The sequence below is a fragment of the Zosterops lateralis genome (assembly GCF_965231275.1).
Source record: "Zosterops lateralis genome assembly, chromosome: 25".
Taxonomy (NCBI): Eukaryota; Metazoa; Chordata; class Aves; order Passeriformes; family Zosteropidae; genus Zosterops; species Zosterops lateralis.
In genome coordinates, this window is record NC_139785.1 from 5,979,741 (window position 1) to 6,001,753 (window position 22,013).

Sequence of the window (22,013 nt, forward strand, 5' to 3'; positions counted from 1 at the left end):
CAGTGACCTGCTGTGGGGGCCTTTCTCTCTTGCTTCAGCTCTGCCCACCTCCAGAGCAAAGCAGAGCAGGTAAGAGGAGCTGGCAATCTTTAGGATCTGGACATGGTCAGTGGGGTTGCCTGTCCCATGGCTCTCCCCTTCCCTAGGTTTTATATTGCTAAGGGACTGGGATGATTTTTTTTTTTTCCCATAGCAAAGCATTTTTTCTGCCCAGGAGGAGCTTGGTCTCTTTTGGTGAGGGGAACATCCTAATTTTATATCTCCACCCAGGCCAGCCCAGGACAGGAGATGGTTAAACAACACACAAGCCCATCTTGTCTCCAAGAAAGGCTCCCTGGTCCTCAGGTATTGAAAAAAACACCCTCAGCCTTGAAAATAGACTCTCAGAGGGCTGTGACAGACAATCTTCCACAGACCATCTGCCTGGCTCCTGCTGGATGAATCGTTTTCCTGGGAGACTGTGCTGGAGAGCAGGGAGGTGTCTCTGCCTGTCCCAAAAGAAGGGCTCAGGGGGAAGCATTCTGATGGATCTGGAGCCTCCAAAGAATGAACTGAGGTCCTGCAAAGCCAGATGGCATTCCCAGGCCGTGGCTTGAGGAAGGGTGAGCCTGAGGTGATCAGGACAAAGCCTCCTTGTGCTGGGCATGAATCGCCACATTCTTGTCCCTCCGGAGCAGATGCTGCGAGCCTGGCTGGGGGCAGCCCCTTCCTCCCTCCTGAACAGATCCTGCTCTCCTGGCTGCTGCTTTGGCCTCATCACCCTTTTGGGAGCCTTTTGGCTGTGGTGTGAGGGATCCACAGCCTCTGCCCGTGCCCTGGAGGGGCAGGACACCAGTCCTGGGACAGCCAGGGCGTTCTCCAAACCCTTCTGTGGCTGTGAGTTCCAAAGGGTGATGGCAGAGCTCGCTGCAAATCCACTTCTCAAACAGCCAGCATTTCTTCCCCCCCTCTTTTCTTTTCCAAATTACTCAGTGCTCATCGTGCTGAATTAATCCAACTGGCAATTTATCCTTTGTAAATTAAATATTAGGGCAGGGTGTAGTCATTAATAGTGACTAACAACCCAGCCAAGGCTCCTGGCACTCTGCTGTGGCTGCAAATATATTCCCTTTTCTGGTGGGCTTTAAACCCCTGCTGTCTGCTGGGGCTGTGGTGGCCACAGGAAGCTCCTGGCTGGTTTTTGGGTCCACCCAAGACACCACAGGTCCTTTTGTGACTGTTCCATGGATGCAAACAGGAGATTGCTGTGGGATGGACACAGCTGGTGTCCCACACTGGGTATGGGATCACCATTGCTCCCCCAGACCTCGGTGATGCTTGAGCCAACAGCACCGTGACCTCTTGGCACAGAGGGCTGGGCAATCCCTGATCCTGGATTTGCATCTCTGCAAGGGGATCTTATTCTGCTCCCAATCCTGTTGATGTTGCCATTGCGGCGATGCTGGGGATGGAAAACACCACCCCAAACCGAGCCCATCCACCATCAGCAGCTGCTGGGGACTGAGGAGATCATGGGAAGCAAAGCTGTGCAGCCTCTTTTAATATTTTGTCTGGGGGGCACAGCAAAAAATAGACATTTGGGATGCATTATTATTGCTGGAGCTTCACTGGATGCCGTTTATTATTTTCAGATGCAATAAACCAAGCAGCAGAACCCATGAGACCGAAGGGTCAAAATATCCTTCCAGCAAATCCCTGCCGAGCTGTGGCCCCACTAATTATCCCAGATTGTCTACAAGCCCTTGGCAATTAAAACCTAATTACAGCGAGTTTGCCCTGTCACCACTGGTAAAACTCTGCCCCACTTGTTAACAGCAAGGAAATCCCAGCCTGAGGAGGATGAGGAACAAGGAAAGGATTTTTTTTTTCAAATATCAATGTAGTTCCCTTGGTAAAATCAGATATATTAGCTCGACAGGTATTTTATCAATTTATATTGGCACTGGACATGTTGTCTGAGGGATTGGCAAAACTCACCCTGGGCAGGAGGGATGAGTTTGAGGCTGGAAAAATAAAAAAAAAAATAAACTTTTGAGGGGAATAATAATAATAATAATAAAAAAACTTCAAAAGTCGAGTGCTAATTTTGTGCATTGTGGGGTGGGATGGGAATGGAATCCCGTGGGAGAGCAAGGCAGCCCTGACATGGGGCATTCCAGTGGTGAGGATTCGTTTATTTTCAGGAAAAAGAAAAACACTGAAAAACACTGAATATTAGCCGGTGATTTTGAGCAAAGCCATTCTCGGGGTGTTTGGGTGTCATCTCAGGATGGCTTGAGGGTCATCTCATGGGGGTTACAGCATCTTATGGGGTTCCAGCATCACCTCATGGGGCTTCCAGTATCATCCCATGGGGGTTACAGCATCTCATGGGGGTTCCAGGATCATCTTATGGGGACTCCAGCATTGTCTTATGGGGCTTCCAGCATCATCCCATGGGGCTTCCAGAATCATCTTATGGGGCATCCCCTCATAGGGTTCCAGCATCATCTTATGGGGGTTCCAGCATCACCTAATGGGACTTCCAGGATCATCTCATGGGGGTTCCACCATCATCTCATGGGGCTTCCAGCATCATCCCATGGGGGTTCCAGCATCATCTCATGGGGCTTCCAGCATCATCTTATAGGGCATTCAGCATCATCTTATGGGGCATCCAGTATCATCTCATAGGGGTTCCAGCATCACCTCACGGGGGTTCAATGAGGGAACAGTGCAAACCCCCTGGCTCAGTGTAAACCTCCAGCAGGATGAGCTTTGCCCATCCCAAATTTGCTGTGAGCCAATTTTGCGGGTTTGTTTTGGACGGGGAGGGGGTTGCCCTTATCCCCATAATTTTTTGGGGTCCAAAGGATGGCGTTGATACCCTGCCCCGCCTCTCCCGTGCCGCGGATGAGGGACCGGCCGCCTCCAGCTCCCGGGATGCTCTTTCCCCTCCCTCCTTCCTCCTCCCTCTCCCTCTCCCTCGGCCGCCCATCCCTTGCTGTGCGCAAGCGTGTCCGCCCCCCGCCCGTCCCTCCGGCCCCCCTCCCGCATCCTCCCGCCGCACCGACCCCCCCGAGCCGCCCCATGGTGAGTCTGCACCCGGGGGTCCCCCCCGTCCCCCCCTGTCCCCCCTGTCCCCCCCTGTCCCCTCTGTCCCCCCCTGTCCCCCCCTGTCCCCCCCTGTCCCCCCCCTGTCCCCCCCTGTCCCCCCCCTGTCCCCCCCCTGTCCCCCCCTGTCCCCCCCTGTCCCCCCCCTGTCCCCCTCTGTCCCCTCTGTCCCCCCCTGTCCCCCCCTGTCCCCCCTGTCCCCCTCTGTCCCCCTCTGTCCCCTCTGTCCTCCCAGTCCCCCCTCTGTCCCCCCTTTTCCCTCTGTCCCCCCCCTGTCCCCCCTGTCCCCCTGCCCAAAGCGGGTTTGCAGCTCGGGGCGCGTTGAGCACAAGAAGAGGGTTGGGAAAAAAGCGCTGATGTTTTTTTGGGGGGTTGGAGGGGTGGGAAGGGGGTACCCCGGGCAGGGCAGGGGCTTTGCCCAGCCGGCAGTTCCCAGGCAGGGGTGGAATAGGGGGGATGCGATTTTTGGGGGGTGTTTGGGTACCCCCTGTTCACCTTTGGTATCGGGGTCCTGCCCAGCGCGGCAGGAAAGGGAGAAACTGGCTTTATTCCTGCGTTTTTTTTGTTTTTTTCTTTAAAGAAAAAAATATTATGATTATTTTTCCTATTCAACGCGATTCATCAGCGCTTTAAAGTGTGAAAGAGGAAAAAAACCCCGCTGTGCTGTGCCCCTTCCATCTGCTGTCTCCCCACTCCCGGCAAAACAAACCCCTCAATCCCACCGGGAATAAACGGCCTTTGGGCCACTCCGGGGGAAAAAAGGAGATCCCACCCGAAATCCCCGGGATAAGAGGGTCTGACACCTCCCCACAGCCCGGGGAGGGCTCCCAGCGATGGCTCCGGCTGTTTGGAATACCCGGGAGAGGGAAGGGAAAATCCCCCCGGGGGCCCCGGGAGGGGAGGACCAGCCCCGTGTGGAGCAGCGGGATGAGGAGGATTTAAGTGGCCTGAAGATTTTTTTTTCCCCCTATCCCTGAGCATCCTCTGGCTGGAGGATGGATGTGCTCCAGCAGCGGATCCCAAAGGGGTAGGAGGGGTCTCTGCTGGTCCCCCACCCTGTGCTGGTGTGGACAGAGCTGCTGGAATGGGATCTGGGCATGTTTGTGCAGGATAAACCCCGTCCTGTGTGCCTGGAGCCTCCTCTCCCCCGGGACAGGATTGTGTCCAAGGAGTGATGAGGATGCTGGCCCCGAGAGCAGCTGGACCTTTCCCCACTGATATTTTCCTGTCAGGTCTTTGCAGGGTGAACCAGCGGTGTCTTATTGTTCTGGGGGAACGGAGAACAAAGGAAAGTTCTTCCTCTGGGTGTTATATTTTTGGTGTTCCTCAGCTCAGACACCGTTTCTCCCATTGGATCAGTGGGGTGATGCCTGGTGGGTCGGTGCTGCCTGCTTGGCAAGTCTGATCTCCATCTCTGGGTGAGATGAGCTGAAAAAAGTCTTTTCAGGGAGCTCTGCTGAATATTCCCCTTTTTTTTTTTCTGCTGGGTTCTCCCTCTGGATGCTCCTGGAGGCAGGTGAGGGATTTGCCAGCTCTCTCTGTCTGTGGGACAGGCACCCCAGGCAGGCCAGACCTGGGATCAGTGATAGAACTGCTGCTTTAAGTGTCCTCTTCCTCTCTGGCTCCTAATGGTGTGTCCAATGTTTAATGAGCTCCTCATGTCGCTGTGAGCTGTATGGGATGGGATCAACGTGCTCTGCTGGACTTTCCCTAACCCCTGTCCCTAATTATCTGCATCATTTGAGGGCTGTTTGCTCATCCAGCTCCAGGCAGGGAGTTACTCCAGCAAGGCACTGAATCCTGAGGAATAATGGCTCTGCAAATGTAAATATAAAACTGTCTGTGGACGCTGATTTTTAAGGGCTGTCCACTATGGAAATCTGCAAGCAGGGTGTGTGTTCCACACTGGGATTGGAGCATCCTCCTGGAGGATCCACCCTGGAGGGAAAACAGCCATTTCAAACTGTGGAGCAGCTGGGCTGGTGTCTGCAAGTCTGTATTTTTATAGCTCGTGTTATCCCCGTTCTCACAACCAGCATCGGGGGTGGATGCCAGGCTGCAGCGTGTGGGGATGCTGAGAGCAGTGCCCTCCCCATGCCCGTGGTCAGAGGTTTGCAGCTGGCAGCAGTTCTCAGGTTGAATCCTACTAATTAATTATTTGGCAATATCTCTAAATCCCACGTATTCTGTTGCTTATTCTCTTTGATGAAGTTGATGGTCCCGTTGCTTTGGCTTTGAATATTCCAGAGCTGATGCAGGCTGGCAGAGTGGAATCTGCTTCTCCACAGCTTTTTTTTTTTTTTTTTTTTAATATTTTATGTTATTTTTTCCCTTTCATTTTTTCCCTCTGGATGTAGCACGGTGGCTGTGTGAGGAGCAGGGATGTGGTCCTGTTCCTGCAGAGGTTTGGGATCCTGGATTCACTGGGATCCCTCTGAGATCCCATTCCAGGATGGGACCCCTTTTCCATACCCCGTTCCCAGGGAATGAGTGGTTTTGGTTTTGGTTTTGCAGCGAGGAAAGGAAATGATTTGATGCTTTCACGCTGCTTGTTGCAACTTCTTTTTTTTAATTATTATTATTTTTTGGTGTTTCTTAAGTTCCCATCACTTTGCTTTCACACTTCTCTCTGTCCTCCAGCTGTAATCCTCGTGTTTACTGAGCCTTTTCTAGGAAAACCCTGTGTCTCCTTGGGAGGGAAGAGGAAAAAAAAAAATCCCCAGTACTTGCTGATGTCTCGCTTTTCCAGCTGCTGACCCCGTGCATGCGACTGGGGCTGGGCTGGAAACTTTCCTCGGGAGGAAGGAGAAAAAGGCATTTGGCCGCCAGGGAACGGAAAAAGCAAAGGAGCCGCTTCTCCATCGCGCTTTTCCTCGGGCCTGGCGGGTGCTGGGAGCGGTTTGGGGCTGGCTCAGGCTGCGGCCGCTCTCCGGGATGTGTTTTGCCGTGTCCTGGAGCCCTGGGAGATGCTCTGGGTGTGGATCGGGGCGCGGATCCGCCCGGGAGGTGCGTGGGAATGGGGCAGGGCTGCACTGGGGCTGCCTTGGGGCTCTTTGCTGAGAAATGGGGCCGGAGATGCCACTGGGGGAGCGGGGCTGGAGTCTCTGGAGTCTGTGGAGTCTGTGGAGTCTGTGGAATCTGCCCACCCCATGTGGATCTGCCTGGCTGTGAATTGCTCTGCTGGAATGTCCAGCCAAGGTGGGTTTGACCAACTTGCTGCTCCCTGTGCCTTAAATCAGGGAAGGCTTGAAGGGGCTGGAGACCCCCCACTCCATCAGGTCCAAGCCAGGGTGGCAATCTCCATCGTTTCTTCCCTATCCTGAGGATGTTGGATCACTCCTGGACCATCGTAGGGTGCGGCCTGTGCTGGCGAGGGATGCTCGGAGGTGGGATGCCGTGGTGCCAAGGGATGGATGGTGGAGTGCTGAAGGAAGACTGAACACCACACCAGAACTCAGCTCCACGAATCCATGGAAAGATTTCTGCTCCTTTTTGGAGTTTTGGTTTCTTTTTATTGCAAGATCATAAATCACCAAACCACGTCCAAGACAGGACCAAGCAGGAAGCCGGGCTCCTTTTTCCCTTATTTTCTGTAGGTTTAAAAACACATCTCCGTGCTGAAATTTGGTTCTCCTCTTTAATGGTGAGCCTGTGAAGGAAGGCTTTAACCTGAGCTCACGCCGTTGGAATTCCCTGCTGCGCCAGGGAGAGGCTCCTTGCCTCCAATCGCTTCCAGATGCCATTCCTGCTCCATTCCTGCTCCATTCCTGCTCCATTCCTGTTCCATTCCTGCTCCATTCCTGCTCCATTCCTGCTCCATTCCTGCTCCATTCCTGTTCCAGTCCTGTTCCATTCCTGCTCCATTCCTGCTCCATTCCTGTTCCATTCCTGTTCCAGTCCTGTTCCATTCCTGTTCCATTCCTGCTCCATTCCTGTTCCATTCCTGTTCCATTCCTGTTCCATTCCTGCTCCATTCCTGTTCCATTCCTGTTCCAGTCCTGTTCCATTCCTGTTCCATTCCTGCTCCATTCCTGTTCCATTCCTGTTCCATTCCTGTTCCATTCCTGCTCCATTCCTGCTCCATTCCTGTTCCAGTCCTGTTCCATTCCTGCTCCATTCCTGTTCCATTCCTGTTCCATTCCTGCTCCATTCCTGTTCCATTCCTGTTCCATTCCTGCTCCATTCCTGCTCCATTCCTGCTCCATTCCTGTTCCATTCCTGCTCCATTCCTGTTCCATTCCTGTTCCATTCCTGCTCCATTCCTGCTCCATTCCTGCTCCATTCCTGTTCCATTCCTGCTCCATTCCTGCTCCATTCCTGTTCCATTCCTGCTCCATTCCTGCTCCATTCCTGCTCCATTCCTGTTCCATTCCTGCTCCATTCCTGTTCCATTCCTGTTCCATTCCTGCTCCATTCCTGTTCCATTCCTGTTCCGCCTCTTCTCCTTGCAAAACGTCTCCCCCAGCCCGCTGAAGTTTTCCCAGCGGGATTTGACATCCCGATATCCGGCCAGGCTGAGTAAGCCCAGCCTTAATTTTTTTTTAACCAGAGCCTGATGCCGGTGGCGGGAGGTTGGAGCTCACCCCGGGGTGTTGCACAAGCCGGAGCCCCGGGGTGGATCCTCCGTTGGGGTTTGAGCTGTTTGCGACATCGGGTGGTTTTTTAAAATTTCTTTTAAAATGGAGATAAATGAGCTGGGATGGGGTTTGGGGTTTGGGGATCCCTTGCTGCACCTTTTGCCTGCATTGCTAATGGGGCAGAGTTTTCCTGAGCCCCCAAATGGCAGGAAACTGAGGCAGGAGAGTGTTGGGCAAGAGTTGAGGAGTCTTAAATGCTGTTCTGGGACTTTGGTGATGCTGTGTGCACCCAGGGCAGCCCAGCAGAAAACACTCCTGGGTGGGGATTAAACCTCCAGCTCAGCAGCTCTTGGGCTGTTGGGCTCGTCTGACCCCCCTGGATTGGGATCTGTGGGTGGGATTTTGTGGCACGAGGATGGATCAGACCTGCCTGTGTTGGGAATGGAGGAAAGGGCTGAAACATTGAGGGGAAAAATGACATGAAAGTGAGAATGAGGGAGGAAAATGCAGAGTGGGGGGATGGAAATGATCTTTGGGGACACAGGAGTGAACAGGGCTGGTGTCTGGGAGTGGGATGGTGTCAGAAATGAAGGGCAGTGAGGGGCTTTAGGGGTTAAACGTGGTGCTGCCTGTGGACAAGGAGCAGTGCCAAGGGCTGGGGAGTCTTTGGGCCCATCCCTGTGCGATCACCAGCGCTGCTTCCAAACCAAAAAAAAAAAAAAAAAATAGATGTGGAGAAAAAGGAGGAATCACAAAGAAGTGTCTGTTCGGGCATATTCGGGCTCAACAGGTTCTGCTCCCGGGCGGGCTCTGGTGTTTGGGGTGGGGGAGCTGAGGGAGCCCGGCTGTCAGAGCAGGCTCTTTATGCAACAAAAAAAAGATGTGATTTGTCCTCAGAAACCTTACCCGGGGCTCCTTCTCCTCTGCCTTCCTTCTCCTGGGGTGAGGGCAGCCCTCAAGGGCTTGGGTGGTGCAGCAGAGTGGGAAGGGATGGGCAATCATGAAGGATTGGGGGATTTTCAATTAAAATAAGGATGAACAAAAGGTTTTGGAGCCCTGACACCACAGCACCTGCCCCAGGACCGTGTCCCACTGCCAAAGTTCTTTGCTCCTTCAGCATCCTGGTGGTCCATCAGCATCTGCCCTGGAGCTGGGGCTTCCCCGGCCCCTTTGCTGCCTAATTAACAACGTTGCTGCATAATCTCCCCTGCATTTACAAGTTAAATCGACCGATTATCTGTATTATGCAAAAAGCAGCTTTAAATCTTAATTATTTATTTGCATGGGGTGTCTGGAAATCAGCAGCACCGAGCACGGGGGACGATGTTCTCTTGGAAGTGCAGACTTGTGCTTGGAAATAAACCCAAAATAGGATTTTTTTTTTGGTGTGGTGGGTGATGCTCGACACCCCAGCTTGGGAATATGTCTATTTTTTAATTTTATTTTTTTTTTGGGGGGGTGGGGGGTGGTTGTTGTGGGAGGCTCATCCTTGAATAGCAGTGGTTTATTTTTAGGTCGGTCGCTGCCTCCGATAATCCGGCTTGGCTGGGCAGCTTTGCTTTTTGTCCCATTCTCGGGGATTTGATAGAAATAGGTTTATTAAATTATTTTATCTTTAATAAAATAGTTTAATAAATTCGATAAACTATTTATAGAATTAAAGAAACGCAGAGTTGGAGGATGGGGGCTCTGCTGGCGGTGCTGTCTCAAACAAGGAGCATCCACTGGGATGACCATTAGCAAAACCTCTTCTCAAAGTGTAATTCCCACACTGGAATTCCACCTTTGGCTGGGCCAGAGGAGGGTTGGGAAGCGGCTGGATTATCTCCCATTAAATACTTGCTGAATGAATAAGCTGCTGGTCCCGGGGCCATAGAGACTGGGGTGACGTGAGGGATGTGCTGGGCTTGGAAACACCTCGCTCCTGCCAGCTGGAGACGTTTTCTCCGGAGGAGGATGAGCTCACCTGGCTTTTATTCCCCTCCCAGCCTGGCTTTTGCTCTCTCCCCCCTCGGGAGGTAATTTTAACCCAGGGAGGCTGGCGCTGGTGATGGAGCGCCGAGGGACGGACGGACGGACGGACGGACGCCTGGCTGCAGGTCTGGTGGGCACGAGGGCCAGAGGCTTCTCCATCTCCCTCTCCCCTCTTTGAACAGCTCTGGGAGGGTTTGCTCCTCGATGGGGAGGAATTTGGAGGCTCATCCCTGCCCTGTGTGTGTCCCCTCCTGCCTCTGGAATATCCGCTCCTCCACTGGGGCTGAGCTCCTCAAAGGGCTGCTCCTTTGGCTTTAGTCTTTAACCCAGGGAGGGATGTGCCCATTGGGTTTTTGGGGTTTTTTTTGCCCAAAGCCATGAGCATCCCAGAGGGAGATGTCGGGGAATGGGCAGAAGGTTGGAAATTGTCATTTAAATTATTAAACTGGCATTGGCAGAGGAGGAAACTGAGGCCAGCAACGCAGCTGGAGAAGGAAAGGAGCAAAATCCAGCTTGTTCAGGGTTTCTCGAGGAGTCTGGGATATGCGACACTCATTTCCTGCCGGGATCAGCTCCCGGATGGGCTGAGCTGCCTGCGGGGAGTGCTGGGGACAGCAGCTCCTGACCTGGTGGACGCTGGAACCGTGATGGGACTTTTCTGGGAACGACCGATGGCATCGGCTCATGGCAGGGAAACCACTGGGGAGGCTGGAAAACAACCCCGGGAAGAGCAGCAGCAATCCAGGCTCTGCCAGTCGAGCTGGAAAGACCAGCTCAGGACAAGACCTCGGATCCACCAGGATCCTGCCTGGCTGATGTGCTGGAAGGTGTCACAGTCTCCTGCTCATCCAGAGCTGCAGGATCCTCCTGGAACCCCCAGGCAGCTCTGAACATCCTCAGAGATGATGTTCACACTGATGCTGTGCCCTGAAGTGCTTTAGCAGGAGCTCCCCAGGGAGAGCTTAACCCTGTTAGTGGATCCCATAATTCACAGTTATAAATGAAAAGGCTCTTTGTCAGAGGCAGCAATGTTGGATGCTCTGGTGGATTCAGGGCTTCTGGAAAGACCCCGGTGCCAAAGGTGAATTTTGTGGCCTGGAGTGCGTTTGGTTTGGCTGCTGATTGCCCTGAGCCCCTGGGATTAATTCCCCCCCCAAGGCAAGAGGCGATGGAAGGAGAAGCAAAAGTTCTTTGGGTGGAGAGGGAAGGTGTGACACGGGTGTGGAGCCATCCCTGTCATCCCGGGCCATGTGCAGAAAGCCTGATCCCTGGTGAGAAATATCCATGAGAAACCATCCCAGGCTGCTGGGTGGGCTCCTTCCCCACCCCTCGAACAAAGATCTAACCCTCTGTGTTAAATTAACGGGATATTAACTGGGGGGAAGGCTTGCACCTCTTCCATCTCTGCTTTTTCCAGCTGGAGGAGAGAAGCGAGGAAACCTCTGCCCTTCAGAGCTTTCCCTTAAGCCAGGGCTTAAGGAGCATCTGACAGAGAGGCTTGTCTCCCTCACCTGCATCACAGGAATAAGGGGCAATTCTTTATGGAAAGTTTTGGGGGAAAAGATGCTGGAGATGGGAGAATAAGGAGCATCCTCTATGGAAAATTTTGGGGGAAAAGATTCCGGGGATGGGGGAATAAGGAACATCCTCTATGGAAAGTTTTGGGGGAAAAGATGCCCAAGATGCAGGAATAAGGAGCAATTCTTTATGAAAAGTTTTGGGGGAAAAGATGCTGAAGATGTGGGAATAAGGAGCATCCTCTATGGAAAATTTTGGGGGAAAAGATGCCCAAAATGTGGGAATAAGGAGCATCCTCTATGGAAAGTTTTGGGGGAAAAGCTGCTGGAGGAATAAGGAGCATCCTCTATGCAGGAGGGCAGGAAAGCCGCATTCCCCTTTCCCTATCGGAAAAGGCACCTCTCCATCTCTTGGGGGGGATCTCCCTAAAAACCCGAGCGAAGGGGATTTCAGTGTGAAAAGTCGAGGGATGTTGTGGAGAATTTGCACTCCCATCGGCCACACCTCCTCCTTGAGAGCGGCTGCGGGCAGGGCTGGCTGGAGGTGGGTGGGTGGCTTTTTTTGGGAGCTGGGGTGGCTTTTTGCAGAGCTCAGAGCTCTGTGCCCTGCCCGCTGGGGGAGGCTGCGGATCCAGCCCTGAGGATGCTCTCTCCCTTCTCCCTTTCCCAGGGGAACACAGGACGGTCCCGCAGATCCCGCCGAGCTCCCGCCTGGACCGAGAGGACGGGCCGTAAGTAACCGTGATTTATCCCAAATTAATCCCCGCCCTGCAAGGAACTGGGTTTATCCTCTCCCATCCTGCTGGGGATGCAGGAAAAGCTGTCCCTGGGGTGGGAATCCTCCTCCCTGCCCGGAGCACGGAGGTGATGCTGGGGGTGCACAGTGATGGGCTGGGTTTATTTTCATGGGAATCTCCTTTTTTTGGGATTTTTTTTTTTTGGTGATTTCCAGCCCTGGTGATTTGGGGGTGGCCAGATGGGGCTGTGGGGGTTGCTCTGGGGTTTCTGCTTGTCTGAATCCGGTTAAAAACAGGAAACAGAAAAAGAAACCACGGGCCAGGGCTGCCCATGAGCTCTGCAGGGAGAACAGTGACTGCAGACAGCTCTGAGTCCCCAAAAAGGAACCCTCAGAACCAAAAACCAGTGGGAGCAGGATAACTCTGCCCTGGGGCTTGATATCCCTTAATTCCCCCCCTCTTTTCCCAGAAGAGCTGGGACACTGCTTGAGTTTGTGTTGGGGCTGGGCTGGAGCATCCCCGTGGTTTAGTTTTTTACCTCCCAGAGCTGTAAGGGAGTGATGCTCCCTGTGGATTTTCTGCTCCCTGTGGATTTTCTGCTCCCTGTGGATTTTCTGCTCCCTGTGGATGTTTTACTCCCAGGAGAGCAGGGAGAGGCTGCCTGCACCCTGCCTGCACCCCCAGCTCACTGCTCCCCCTTCCTGCTGCTTTTTTGGGGGGTTCTTACCCCAAAAGATGAATTCAAAGCTGTGTTGCCAAAGCTGCTTTTGCTGCTGCTGGTGCTGCTGCATCCCTGGGTGATCCCTGAGGATGGAGGTGCTGGAGGATTAACAAACACACCGAGGGGAGGGTGGCAGGGAGGAGAAGGATGTGGCTGGATTTATGTCAGGGGGTCAGGGATGAAACCCCACAGGTCACTTTGGGGCCTCATAATCACTGTCCTCGTGTCCTCAGCAGGGTTTGTCACCCTGTGGGTGGCTCTGCCTGGCCATAACTTCCAGGGTGTAGCAAGCTGCATACAGCAAGAAAAAAAAAAATCTTTATTTCAGTGTTTTAAATAGCAAAAGAGTGATTAAACCTATATAATAATAATAATAATACGTAATTTCTAAAATTGCAGCTTCACTGGAGCCCTGTAGCTCCACGATGGCCTGGGGTCACCCCAGAGCTGTGAGATGTTCAGGTACCCCCCACACAGCTGGTGTTTTGGGCCTCTAGGAAAGGATTTGTGTCCCATCTTTTTGTTTTTTCTGCTGCAAGGATTGAAAATAAAAATAGGGGGAGAGAAGTGGATGAAGGCAGGACTGGTCTGAATAACTCTGGAGCACAATAAAACCAACAGTGCAGAAGGCAGAAACAAGCCTGCATTTATCCAGAAGACCTGCCACTGTGGAAATACTCGTTGTACCTGAGCTTATTTGCTGTTACCACCTTCAAAATTGCAGCCTGGCCATAGGTAAACGTTTCATGCCAAGGAGGGGTTGTTTTCCCCTGTTGTAAATCTTTGGCTGGGTTATTGTGTGCCTGGGATACCACGGCAGAGGAAACTGCGCTGCCTCTCTGAGTAAGAGGCAATTAAGATTCCTTTAAAGATTCCTTTAAAGTGACTCGCTGCAAGGGCTCTTAAAATAGGAGAAATGTGGGTATCAGTGCACAGGCCGGGCTGGCTCCACACCCTCTGTGGGGTCGTGCCCAGTGGCCAGTGGAGGTGATTTTTGCAGGGCTGTGTCCTCACAACCCTCCTCATCCCCCCAGCCCAGGGCACTGAGCTCTGGATTGTGACATCGCTCTGCTCTGTGGGTTTTGGCATCCCTGATCCCCTCCCAGCACCCCTGATCCCCCCTTGGCACCCCTCTTTCCCTGCCAGCATCCCCATCCTGTGCCACATCATTGGAGGGGGCTCAGGTCTGATCCCTGCTGCCTTTTGAGGCAGATCCCCCTGCCTTTTGTCGTGATCCCACAAGGATTTTCTTCCCAGCTTGGAAAAAAAAAAACCTTCCCCGAGCACCGTGAGCTCGCAGCAACCCGGGTGAGGAAGGTTTGGGATGCCAGGCTGGGGGATTTGGGTGTCTTTGATGCTCTGGCAAGCCCAGGCAGTGCCTGCAGTTGGCTGGATCCTCCCCCTGCAGGGTGGCCCCCGGCTGCCTCCCAGGTTGTGCTCAGGCTCTGGCAGGTGATGGCTGTGCTGGGGCCAGCCCAAATCTCCACATCTGCCCGGCTCCTCCAGCAATCCCAGCCCTCCCACAGCGTGGAATTCCCTCAGGATGGAGGCCTGGAATGTCCCAGGGCTGTGAGCTGCTTCTGTGGGGGTGGATGCTGGTTTTTGTCCTCCAGGGAGCACAGGGTCTGGTTCCCCAAAGCTCAGGAGGGATGGTGTGGCTGGGGCTGAAGGGGTCTGTCTCTCTGTCTGTCTGTCTGTCTGTCTGTCTGTCTCCCTTTGGTTCCCACTGCTGAGAGTGAATCCTTAGGGGCTGCCAGTGCATCCCTTCCTCGGGTGTTATCCAACTCTCCTTTAGTTAAAAATAAAGGTTTTTTTTTTTGGGGATAAACTGTCAGAGATGCTTATTTTTTTCAGTGAGCATCTTTCTCACCCAGGGAAGCTGGACCAGGCCGTGGGTGGCTCTGTGTCCCGTGGGATGGGACAGTGGGAGCACAGGGGAGGTGTCCTTGCCTCGTGTCATCTTTTCCCAATCCATAAGTTACCATGGAAACATAAAAGTACCAAACTTTGTCCATGATGCTTTGCCAGGATGGCCTGGGACCACCATCCGTCTGTGCTGGGATGGTGTGGGGGAATTTATAACCATTCCCCACCTCTGTGCTTCTTCCATGCCTTTAAATTCCTTTTTTCCCTTTTTTTTTTTTTTTTTTTTTTTTTTTTTTTTTTTTTTTTGGCTGGTGCTTGCTGCCACTTTGTGAATTGACACGACTTCAGTCTGGAAATGCTGGAGCCATCCAGGCCATGGAGGGAGGTGGGGATGGGTGGATGGAGATACAAGGATGAACTTCTCAGAATTTCCCCCCTGGCAGGAGGGTTGGTCTGTGTGGATGTTGCTGACATCTCCAGGGGACATGGGGAAACTGGGAGGCAAAACCCTGCTCAGGTCAGAGATAGACCAGGAAACTTGGACATGAGCTGCCTCTGCAGCATCCTGGGATGGGGCTTTCCCAGAACACGGGGTGGGGAAGGGAGTGGGAGAGGGGGAATGGGCCGTGGGGCTTTTGGGTGCTTTGTGCAGGGATAATTGCAGCCCGCGGTGTTGAGGGGGTGCATCCTCCAACATCAAAGAAGGGCTTTTCCAGCCACTTCTTCCAGGTGTGGGGAGCTGAATCCACCTGGGACTTTCCCCCCAGCTTGAGGGTTTGGCAGGGCAGGCAATGCCCTGGACCAGCCCTGGGGGAGTGAGGGCTGGTCTGTCCCTGCTGGGCAGGGATGCTGCAGGGCAGGAGCCAGGGAGGAGACTGTGGTGAGGGCTCTGTCGTGGGGGATCTGGGGGATGCTGTGGGGACTCAGAGGATGCTGTGATGGGATGGAGATGCCAGTGAGAGGGGAGGACATTGTGGGGGACCAGGGATGCTGCAGGAACAGGGATATTGCAGGATTGGGGATGCTGTGGGAGAACTCTGAGGATGCTGTGAGACCAAATTGCCATGGGGTGCTCTGAGGATGCTGTGGTGGGACAGGGATGCTGCAGGGGGCTGTGATGGGATAGGGATGCTGCAGGGGGCTCTGGGGATGCTGTGACAGGACAGGGATGCTGCAGGGGGCTTTGGGGATGCTGTGACAGGACAGGGATGTTGCAGGGGGCTTTGGGGATGCTGTGGTGGGACAGGGATGTCACAGGGGGCTCTGAGGGTGCTGTGACAGGACAGGGATGCTGCAGGGGGCTGTGATAGGACAGGGATGCTGCAGGGGGCTCTGGGGATGCTGTGACAGGACAGGGATGTTGCAGGGGGCTTTGGGGATGCTGTGGTGGGACAGGGATGTCACAGGGGGCTCTGAGGGTGCTGTGACAGGACAGGGATGCTGCAGGGGCTCTGGGGATGCTGCAGGACTGGGGATGCTGTGGGCACCAGCAGGACCCTCCATCCAGCAGCCCCACGAGAAGGACACAGGACTTGGCTCGGGTAGTTCAGACCTTCCTGCTTTCAGCAGCTGCTGATCTTGGGCTGTGGATCTGGGAGGGCTGTGGGGAGCTTGAACTCATTCCAGAGGCGCCAGGGCTGCGGGGGCAGCGGGGTGTGCTCTGTTTTGCTCCACATTCCCCGAACGCTTCACAAAACAACCTTCCTCCTCCTCGGGGATTGTTAGCCCTGTTTGCCTTTAGATAAGTTCTGCATCAGGCCCAGCTTGTGTATACAAGCCTGGGAAAAAGATCATAAAGCTGTCAAAAAATATTCTTTTATAAAAAGCTGGTATGCGGAGGCAAACATTGTGGGCAGAGCAGATTTTCCCACTGGTGGAAGGGTTGAAGTGAACTCGGTTGGGTGTTTTGGCACCCAGGGACGAAGCTGGGGGGTGAATTTGGTGCTAAATCAGGTCCTGATGCCCAGCAGTTTCCCAGCCCTGGGCAAACAGGGGTACTCAGGCCCCCCAGGAGCATCCCCAGCTCCAGCTGAGGGAGTGGATTTCCCCTTGGGGCTTTTGTGGCCAGTTTTGCTAAGAACAAAACCCCTGCAGGAAGCACAAGCTGCTTTTTACCTTCCCCTAATTTTACTTTTTCCAAGAAGTTGTAACGTGTAAAGGGGTGAGACCCCCCCGTGCCTTCCTCCTGCATTGCTCCCAGCCTTGAAGATTCATTCAGCCATGGGTTTATCTTCCCAAGCAGGGAAGAAAAGATTCCCCTTTGTTGAGCTGGAAATACAGATGCAGGATGGGTTGTTTCTCCTTTCTGGAGCTCCCTGGCAATGGTGGGGCACAATTATCCATGTTTTATGAAGGAGAAATGGCTCAGAGGGAGAGGGGGCTTTCCTAGGGGACCACCTCACCTGTCACCATCTCTCTGCTGTCAAACGGACACAATTTTCTCTTTCTAGTGTCTTGTCCTGTTACTTTTAGTGCGGTTTAATCATCCTTAATTGCCTTTTAATTGCCCTCCTCGCCCTTTTTAATGAATTGCTCTCCTTCCCTTTTAACTTCAGAAATCTATGACAGGGAAGGGAAGAGCCTGACTTTTGTGAGACCACCTCTGGTCCCATTTCTCCTCATTCTTGACACATTTTTGCCCCCAAACCTGGCGCTGTGGGCTGGCTGAGGCCGTGGTGTTTGGCAGATGTCAGGTTTGTTAAGCAGCACTTCCTTTGGGCAGGGAGGGGGTGAGGTGGGTGCCCTTCCTGTGCAGTGACTAATCCCTGCAGACTGATGGGCAGGTTCTCATTGAGTTTGGATTGCCCAGCCCTGGCAGTGCAGCCTCCCCCCTTGGCTGGCATTGCACACCTGCAGACGTGGCTGCTCAGAGCCAAGGAGGATCTCAATTACCAGGGGCAAAGCCCAGCCCAGTCTGAGCCTGGCTTAGAGCAGGATTCACCCCGGGTGAGCAAAGCCTCCCCTGTAGCCCAAAGCTTCTCCCACCTGGTAAGTTCATTTTCCATCCTTGCCGTGTCCTGGTGGGATGAGCTGATCCCAGGACGGCTCCAACCACTCTTTGCTCCTTATTCCAGGAGAGAGAGGTTTTGGAGGAGGACAAAAGTGGCCCCACTTCCCTGGGCAGTGTTTTTGTGGGCACTGAGCTCGTGGCACCTCCTTTCCCCAGGCTGGGATGGGAGAATCCAAGGCGTTGGAGGTTCCCCAAGTACGTGATGCTCTTTGCTTTGATCCTGCTCAGCTGCTCCTGTCCCTTCTGGCTTTGTGGTGGCACGTTGGGCTTTGGACCTGCTGGTGCCAGGTGGGTGCTTGAGCTGGGCTTAAAGTCTCCCCCCATGGGATTTTGTGGTTGAAACCCCACTGGGGGCTTGTTTTTCCTCTCTAATTATTGTTTTTTTTTTTGCCTTTGGCTTCTAACCTGCAGGGCTGAAGCTCCTTGGGAAGTGCAGCTGCTTGCCTGGCTTTGATAAGCTCCCTAAACCACCCTTATGGCAGCAAAGAAATGTGAATTTAAATAATTAAATCCTTGCACCTGCTTGTCCACGGATGGATGTGGGCAAGCAGGGGGTGGTGCCTCGTGGATGGGGTTTTAGGGTCAGCTCTGATGGGTTTTCCCTGTTCTCCTGCTGCAGGTGACCAGCCACAATGAGAGCCCTGGCCCCGGCCTGATCCCTTTCCTGCTGATAAAAATGATCAACAAGTCTCGTGAGTCCTGCAATGGATCTGCCTCTGTCCAAGCAGGGATGGGGAGCCTGGGGAATTTGCATTTGGAAATCTGGGGGGTGGATGCTGCTTTGCTGTGGTGCCAGTTGAATCATGGAGTATTGGGCTATCACAGGAGAAGGTCACAGCAGGGAGGGTGGTTTTGGGGACTTTGATTTCTGGCCTTGGGCATCTGGAGCCCCTTGGACTTTGTTGCACAGAAATGGGGCAGAGGCACCCAAAGAGGAAAAAGGAATATTTGCCTAGGCTTTGATGCAAAGCAGACAGGAGGAAACAGAACTGCCACAGTGGTTTTTAACTTTGGGCAAAACCTCCTCTCTGGTGCCAGCCAACCCTCCTCCCCCAGGAGAAGGCTCTGCCATCCTGGGTCTAGCCAGGGATGCTGTGGAACTCCAAGAGCAATCCTCTAAACCCCAGGGCTGACGTTGGTTTTTCTCTCCCCCTCCCCTCTGGGCGTGCAGGAGGGAAGATCCTCGGGGTGCTGGCGCTGTTTCTGGTGATGGTTTGGTACTCGATCTACCGGGAAGACAGGTACACACAGCTGTGAGTGCTGCTTACTCAAGTTTTCAGGACCTCCTGCCCTTTCCTTCCCTCCTGGGAGGCAGCTTCTTCCAGGGCATGGCAGATTCCCTGGATCTGAGGGGCCTGGGGAGGTGGCACCATCCCTGGCTGCTGCAGGAGAGTGGGGGACACAAATGAAGTCCCCCCTGGGTGTGTGGTGGGGGTATTTTGCAAATGCTGGTGCTTTTCTGAGCCTGGGAGGATGGGAAAGCCCTGCTCTCTTCCCAGTGCCAGCGATGCTGATGGAGATGAGGAAAGTGGAGTGTGAGGTTCATGAGCAGAGCAAGAGAGACCTCTTCTGATGCAAGTGTGCAAGCCCAGCAGATAAATACCCAGGCAGTGCTGGCCTCAAATCTGGCTGGAAATCTCTCTCTCACAGCTTGAATCCCACAGTGGGGATGCCTGGGGGGTGCCAGAGCCCCTTTTGCCAGGAGGGGGCTGCAGAGGAACAGGCATCATTTGATTTAATTAACCCCTTCCTTCACAGCTTTTATTTCCCTGTGCAAGAAAACAACAAGACAACGTGTCCCCTTGGGGACGTGGAAAAAAAAGCGGCGCAGCTCATTGGGAAGTGAGTTTTGGGGCTGGGAGCAGGGAGCGAGGGGGGTGCAGAGCCAGGACCCCCTCCCTGGGCCATCCCTGATCCCAGGCTCACCGACCCTTTGCTCCTTGGCAGCTACTCCAGGGACCACCCACTGTTCTTGCAGCTGAAGGACTATTTTTGGGTGAAGACGCCGTCACTCTACGAGCTGCCCTACGGCACCAAGGGAAGTGGTAAGCCTGACAATGCTCCACGGGGTCTGTCTGTCTGTCTGTCTGTCCTGCTGCTGCTCCTGGGGTTTCAGCCTCCCTTTTCCTAAAGACATCCACAGGCTGGTTTTGTTGGGTGCAATTCCCAGGGTGTTTTCTTGGTTTTTAGACTCTGCAGTGCACATCTCTCCTCACCCCTGGGTGCACATGGTGCCTCTAAAAGAGTTTAGGATGGGCCAGATTTTACTAAGCCCCAGAGGCAGATTATCTGCCTGAAACCGGGATTAACAGTAGGTGCAAATTCAGCAGGGATGGGGCAGCACTCAGAGTGTTGTGCCAGGCAGGAATTGCCTTCCTCAGCTTCCTCACCTTCTTCAGCTTCCTCCTCTTCCTCTCCTCCCTCACCCTGTCCTTGCCTTTGCTTTGCAGAAGACGTTCTCCTGCGCCTGCTGTCCATCACCCACTACTCTGTGCCTGAGAGCATCCAGAGGTAACACCGGGGTGGGTTTAGGGGCTTTTTCTTTCTTTTTCCTCATCATTGCTCTCATGGTGGGTGGTTGGAATTTGTCTGTTGCGGGCCCAAAATCCCCTGTTTGCGGGACTTGGCAAAACGAACCTCTGCAACCCAGGGGTGGTGGATGGAGCATGGGAAGGTTTGGAGAGTGGATGATGCTGGGGGGTTAAAATCCCCCTGGTTTTGGGATGTGCCTGGTTGAGCCGGGGTTTTCTCTGGCAGCCTGAAGTGCCGGAGGTGTGCCGTGGTGGGCAACGGCCACCGGCTCCGCAACAGCTCCATGGGGGACACCATCAACACCTACGACGTCGTGATCAGGTACAGCCCCGGCCCCACCGCGCCCTCCCCGGTGCCACCCGCAGCTGGGGCTGACTCCTGTGATGTCCCCAAGGCTGAACAACGCCCCGGTCCATGGCTACGAGCAGGACGTGGGCTCCAAGACCACCATGCGCCTCTTCTACCCCGAGTCTGCCCACTTCGACCCCCGGACCGAGAACAACCCCGACACGCTGCTGGTGCTCGTGCCCTTCAAGCCCATGGACTTCCAGTGGATGGAGGCCATCCTTAACGACAAGAAGAGGGTGAGTGTGGTGGGGAAGTGGGTCCAACCCTTCCCTGGCTGCTCCAGGCTCCAACTGTCCACACCTGGGGACACCTGGCCTCTTGCAGGTTCGGAAAGGGTTTTGGAAACAGCCCCCGTTGATCTGGGACGCCAACCCAGAGCAAGTGCGTGTCCTCAACCCCTACTACATGGAAGTAACTGCTGCTAAACTGCTCAACCTCCCCATGAAACAACCACGGAAGATCAAACAGGTAAAAGGGTGGGGATGGCCAGTCCCCCTGCAGCCCCTGAGAGGAAACAGCCTGTCCCCGTGCAGCTCCCTGAAGGCTGTGGCTCTGTGTTCCCCAGAAGCCCACCACGGGGCTGCTGGCCATCACCTTGGCCCTGCACTTCTGTGACCTGGTGCACATCGCGGGTTTTGGTTACCCCGACTCGGCCAACAAGAAGCAAACCATCCACTACTACGAGCAGATCACGCTCAAGTCCATGGCTGTAAGTGTTTGTTCCCACAGTTTTGTCCCTGTTCCCCCCATTTTTCCCCCAGGATGGGGGATGGCAGTGCCAGGATGCTGATTGGCGTGGGGAGCTCTTCCCTCTCACTCCCCTCCCATGATGAAGGTTGAAGTCCACCTTTGGCTGGTCGTCATCCAACTTCTCTTGGTAGCCGAATGTCTTTGGAGGGATGGAGAGTTGGATCCATCCCCAGTTTGGGATTGGACACGGGGATTGCACGGGGAGGGTTCCATCCCTGCTTTTGAGGGGGCTGGTGGAGTGGGCAAGGTGGGAGGGGTGGAAGGAAAGCTCATGGCCCCTCCTGGCCAGACTCTGCCATCACTCCCTGCTCCCCATCCACAGACATCGGAGCACAACGTGTCACACGAGGCCGTGGCCATCAAGAGGATGCTGGAGCTGGGACTCGTCAAGAACCTCACCTACTTCTGAGGGCAGCGGGGCTGTGCAGGGACACCGTCCCTGGGGACCAGGAGACACCATCCCTGGGGCCAGGAGACACCGTCCCCAAGGGCCAGGAGACACCGTCCCCAAGGGCCAGGAGACACCATCCCTGGGGACCAGGAGACACCATCCCCTTCACTGAGGGGACACAGCGCTGGCACGGCCGGAGTGACCGAGGCACAGCACCCTTGTCACTGCTGCCATCACGCCCTGGGGACTCCTGGAGTGGGGCTGGGGCTGGGGGCCCATGCTGGACCATGGGTGTCCCGGGTGGGGCTGCCCTTGGGGTGTGCAGGGGGCCCCAGAGCCTTTTCTACTGAAGCACTGAAGCTACCGAGGACTTGGAGGGGTTTTTTGGGCTAAGGGGGGTCCTCCCTCCCAGCGGGCCTGAGGGGGGGTCAGGGCAGGAGCCCGAGCCTTGGACATTCTCTTTCCCTAAATTCCCTCAAACACTGACGAGGGCCCTG

The 22,013-nt window shown here is 54.3% G+C and overlaps 2 protein-coding genes across 6 annotated transcripts in view; both read left to right on the plus strand.

Annotated features, from left to right (window-relative positions):
- Window positions 1-22,013, plus strand: part of TIRAP (TIR domain containing adaptor protein) — a 383,808-nt gene that overhangs the window by 22,009 nt on the left and 339,786 nt on the right. The window lies entirely within an intron of this gene.
- ST3GAL4 (ST3 beta-galactoside alpha-2,3-sialyltransferase 4) lies at window positions 11,486-21,674 on the plus strand. Of its 5 annotated transcripts, none has more exons than XM_083878024.1 (12): window positions 11,486-11,892; window positions 17,560-17,690; window positions 18,115-18,187; window positions 18,667-18,748; window positions 19,254-19,337; window positions 19,443-19,540; window positions 19,946-20,006; window positions 20,253-20,348; window positions 20,422-20,611; window positions 20,700-20,843; window positions 20,941-21,084; window positions 21,448-21,674. In XM_083878024.1, exons 2-12 carry the CDS (start codon window positions 17,658-17,660, stop codon window positions 21,532-21,534), a joined length of 1,092 nt encoding a protein of 363 aa, XP_083734150.1. In that variant the 5' UTR covers window positions 11,486-11,892; window positions 17,560-17,657; the 3' UTR covers window positions 21,535-21,674. The 5 variants fall into 5 exon arrangements, with proteins under 5 accessions (XP_083734150.1, XP_083734152.1, XP_083734151.1 ...); XM_083878026.1 differs by having other exon boundaries at window positions 18,667-18,736; XM_083878025.1 differs by having other exon boundaries at window positions 17,652-17,690.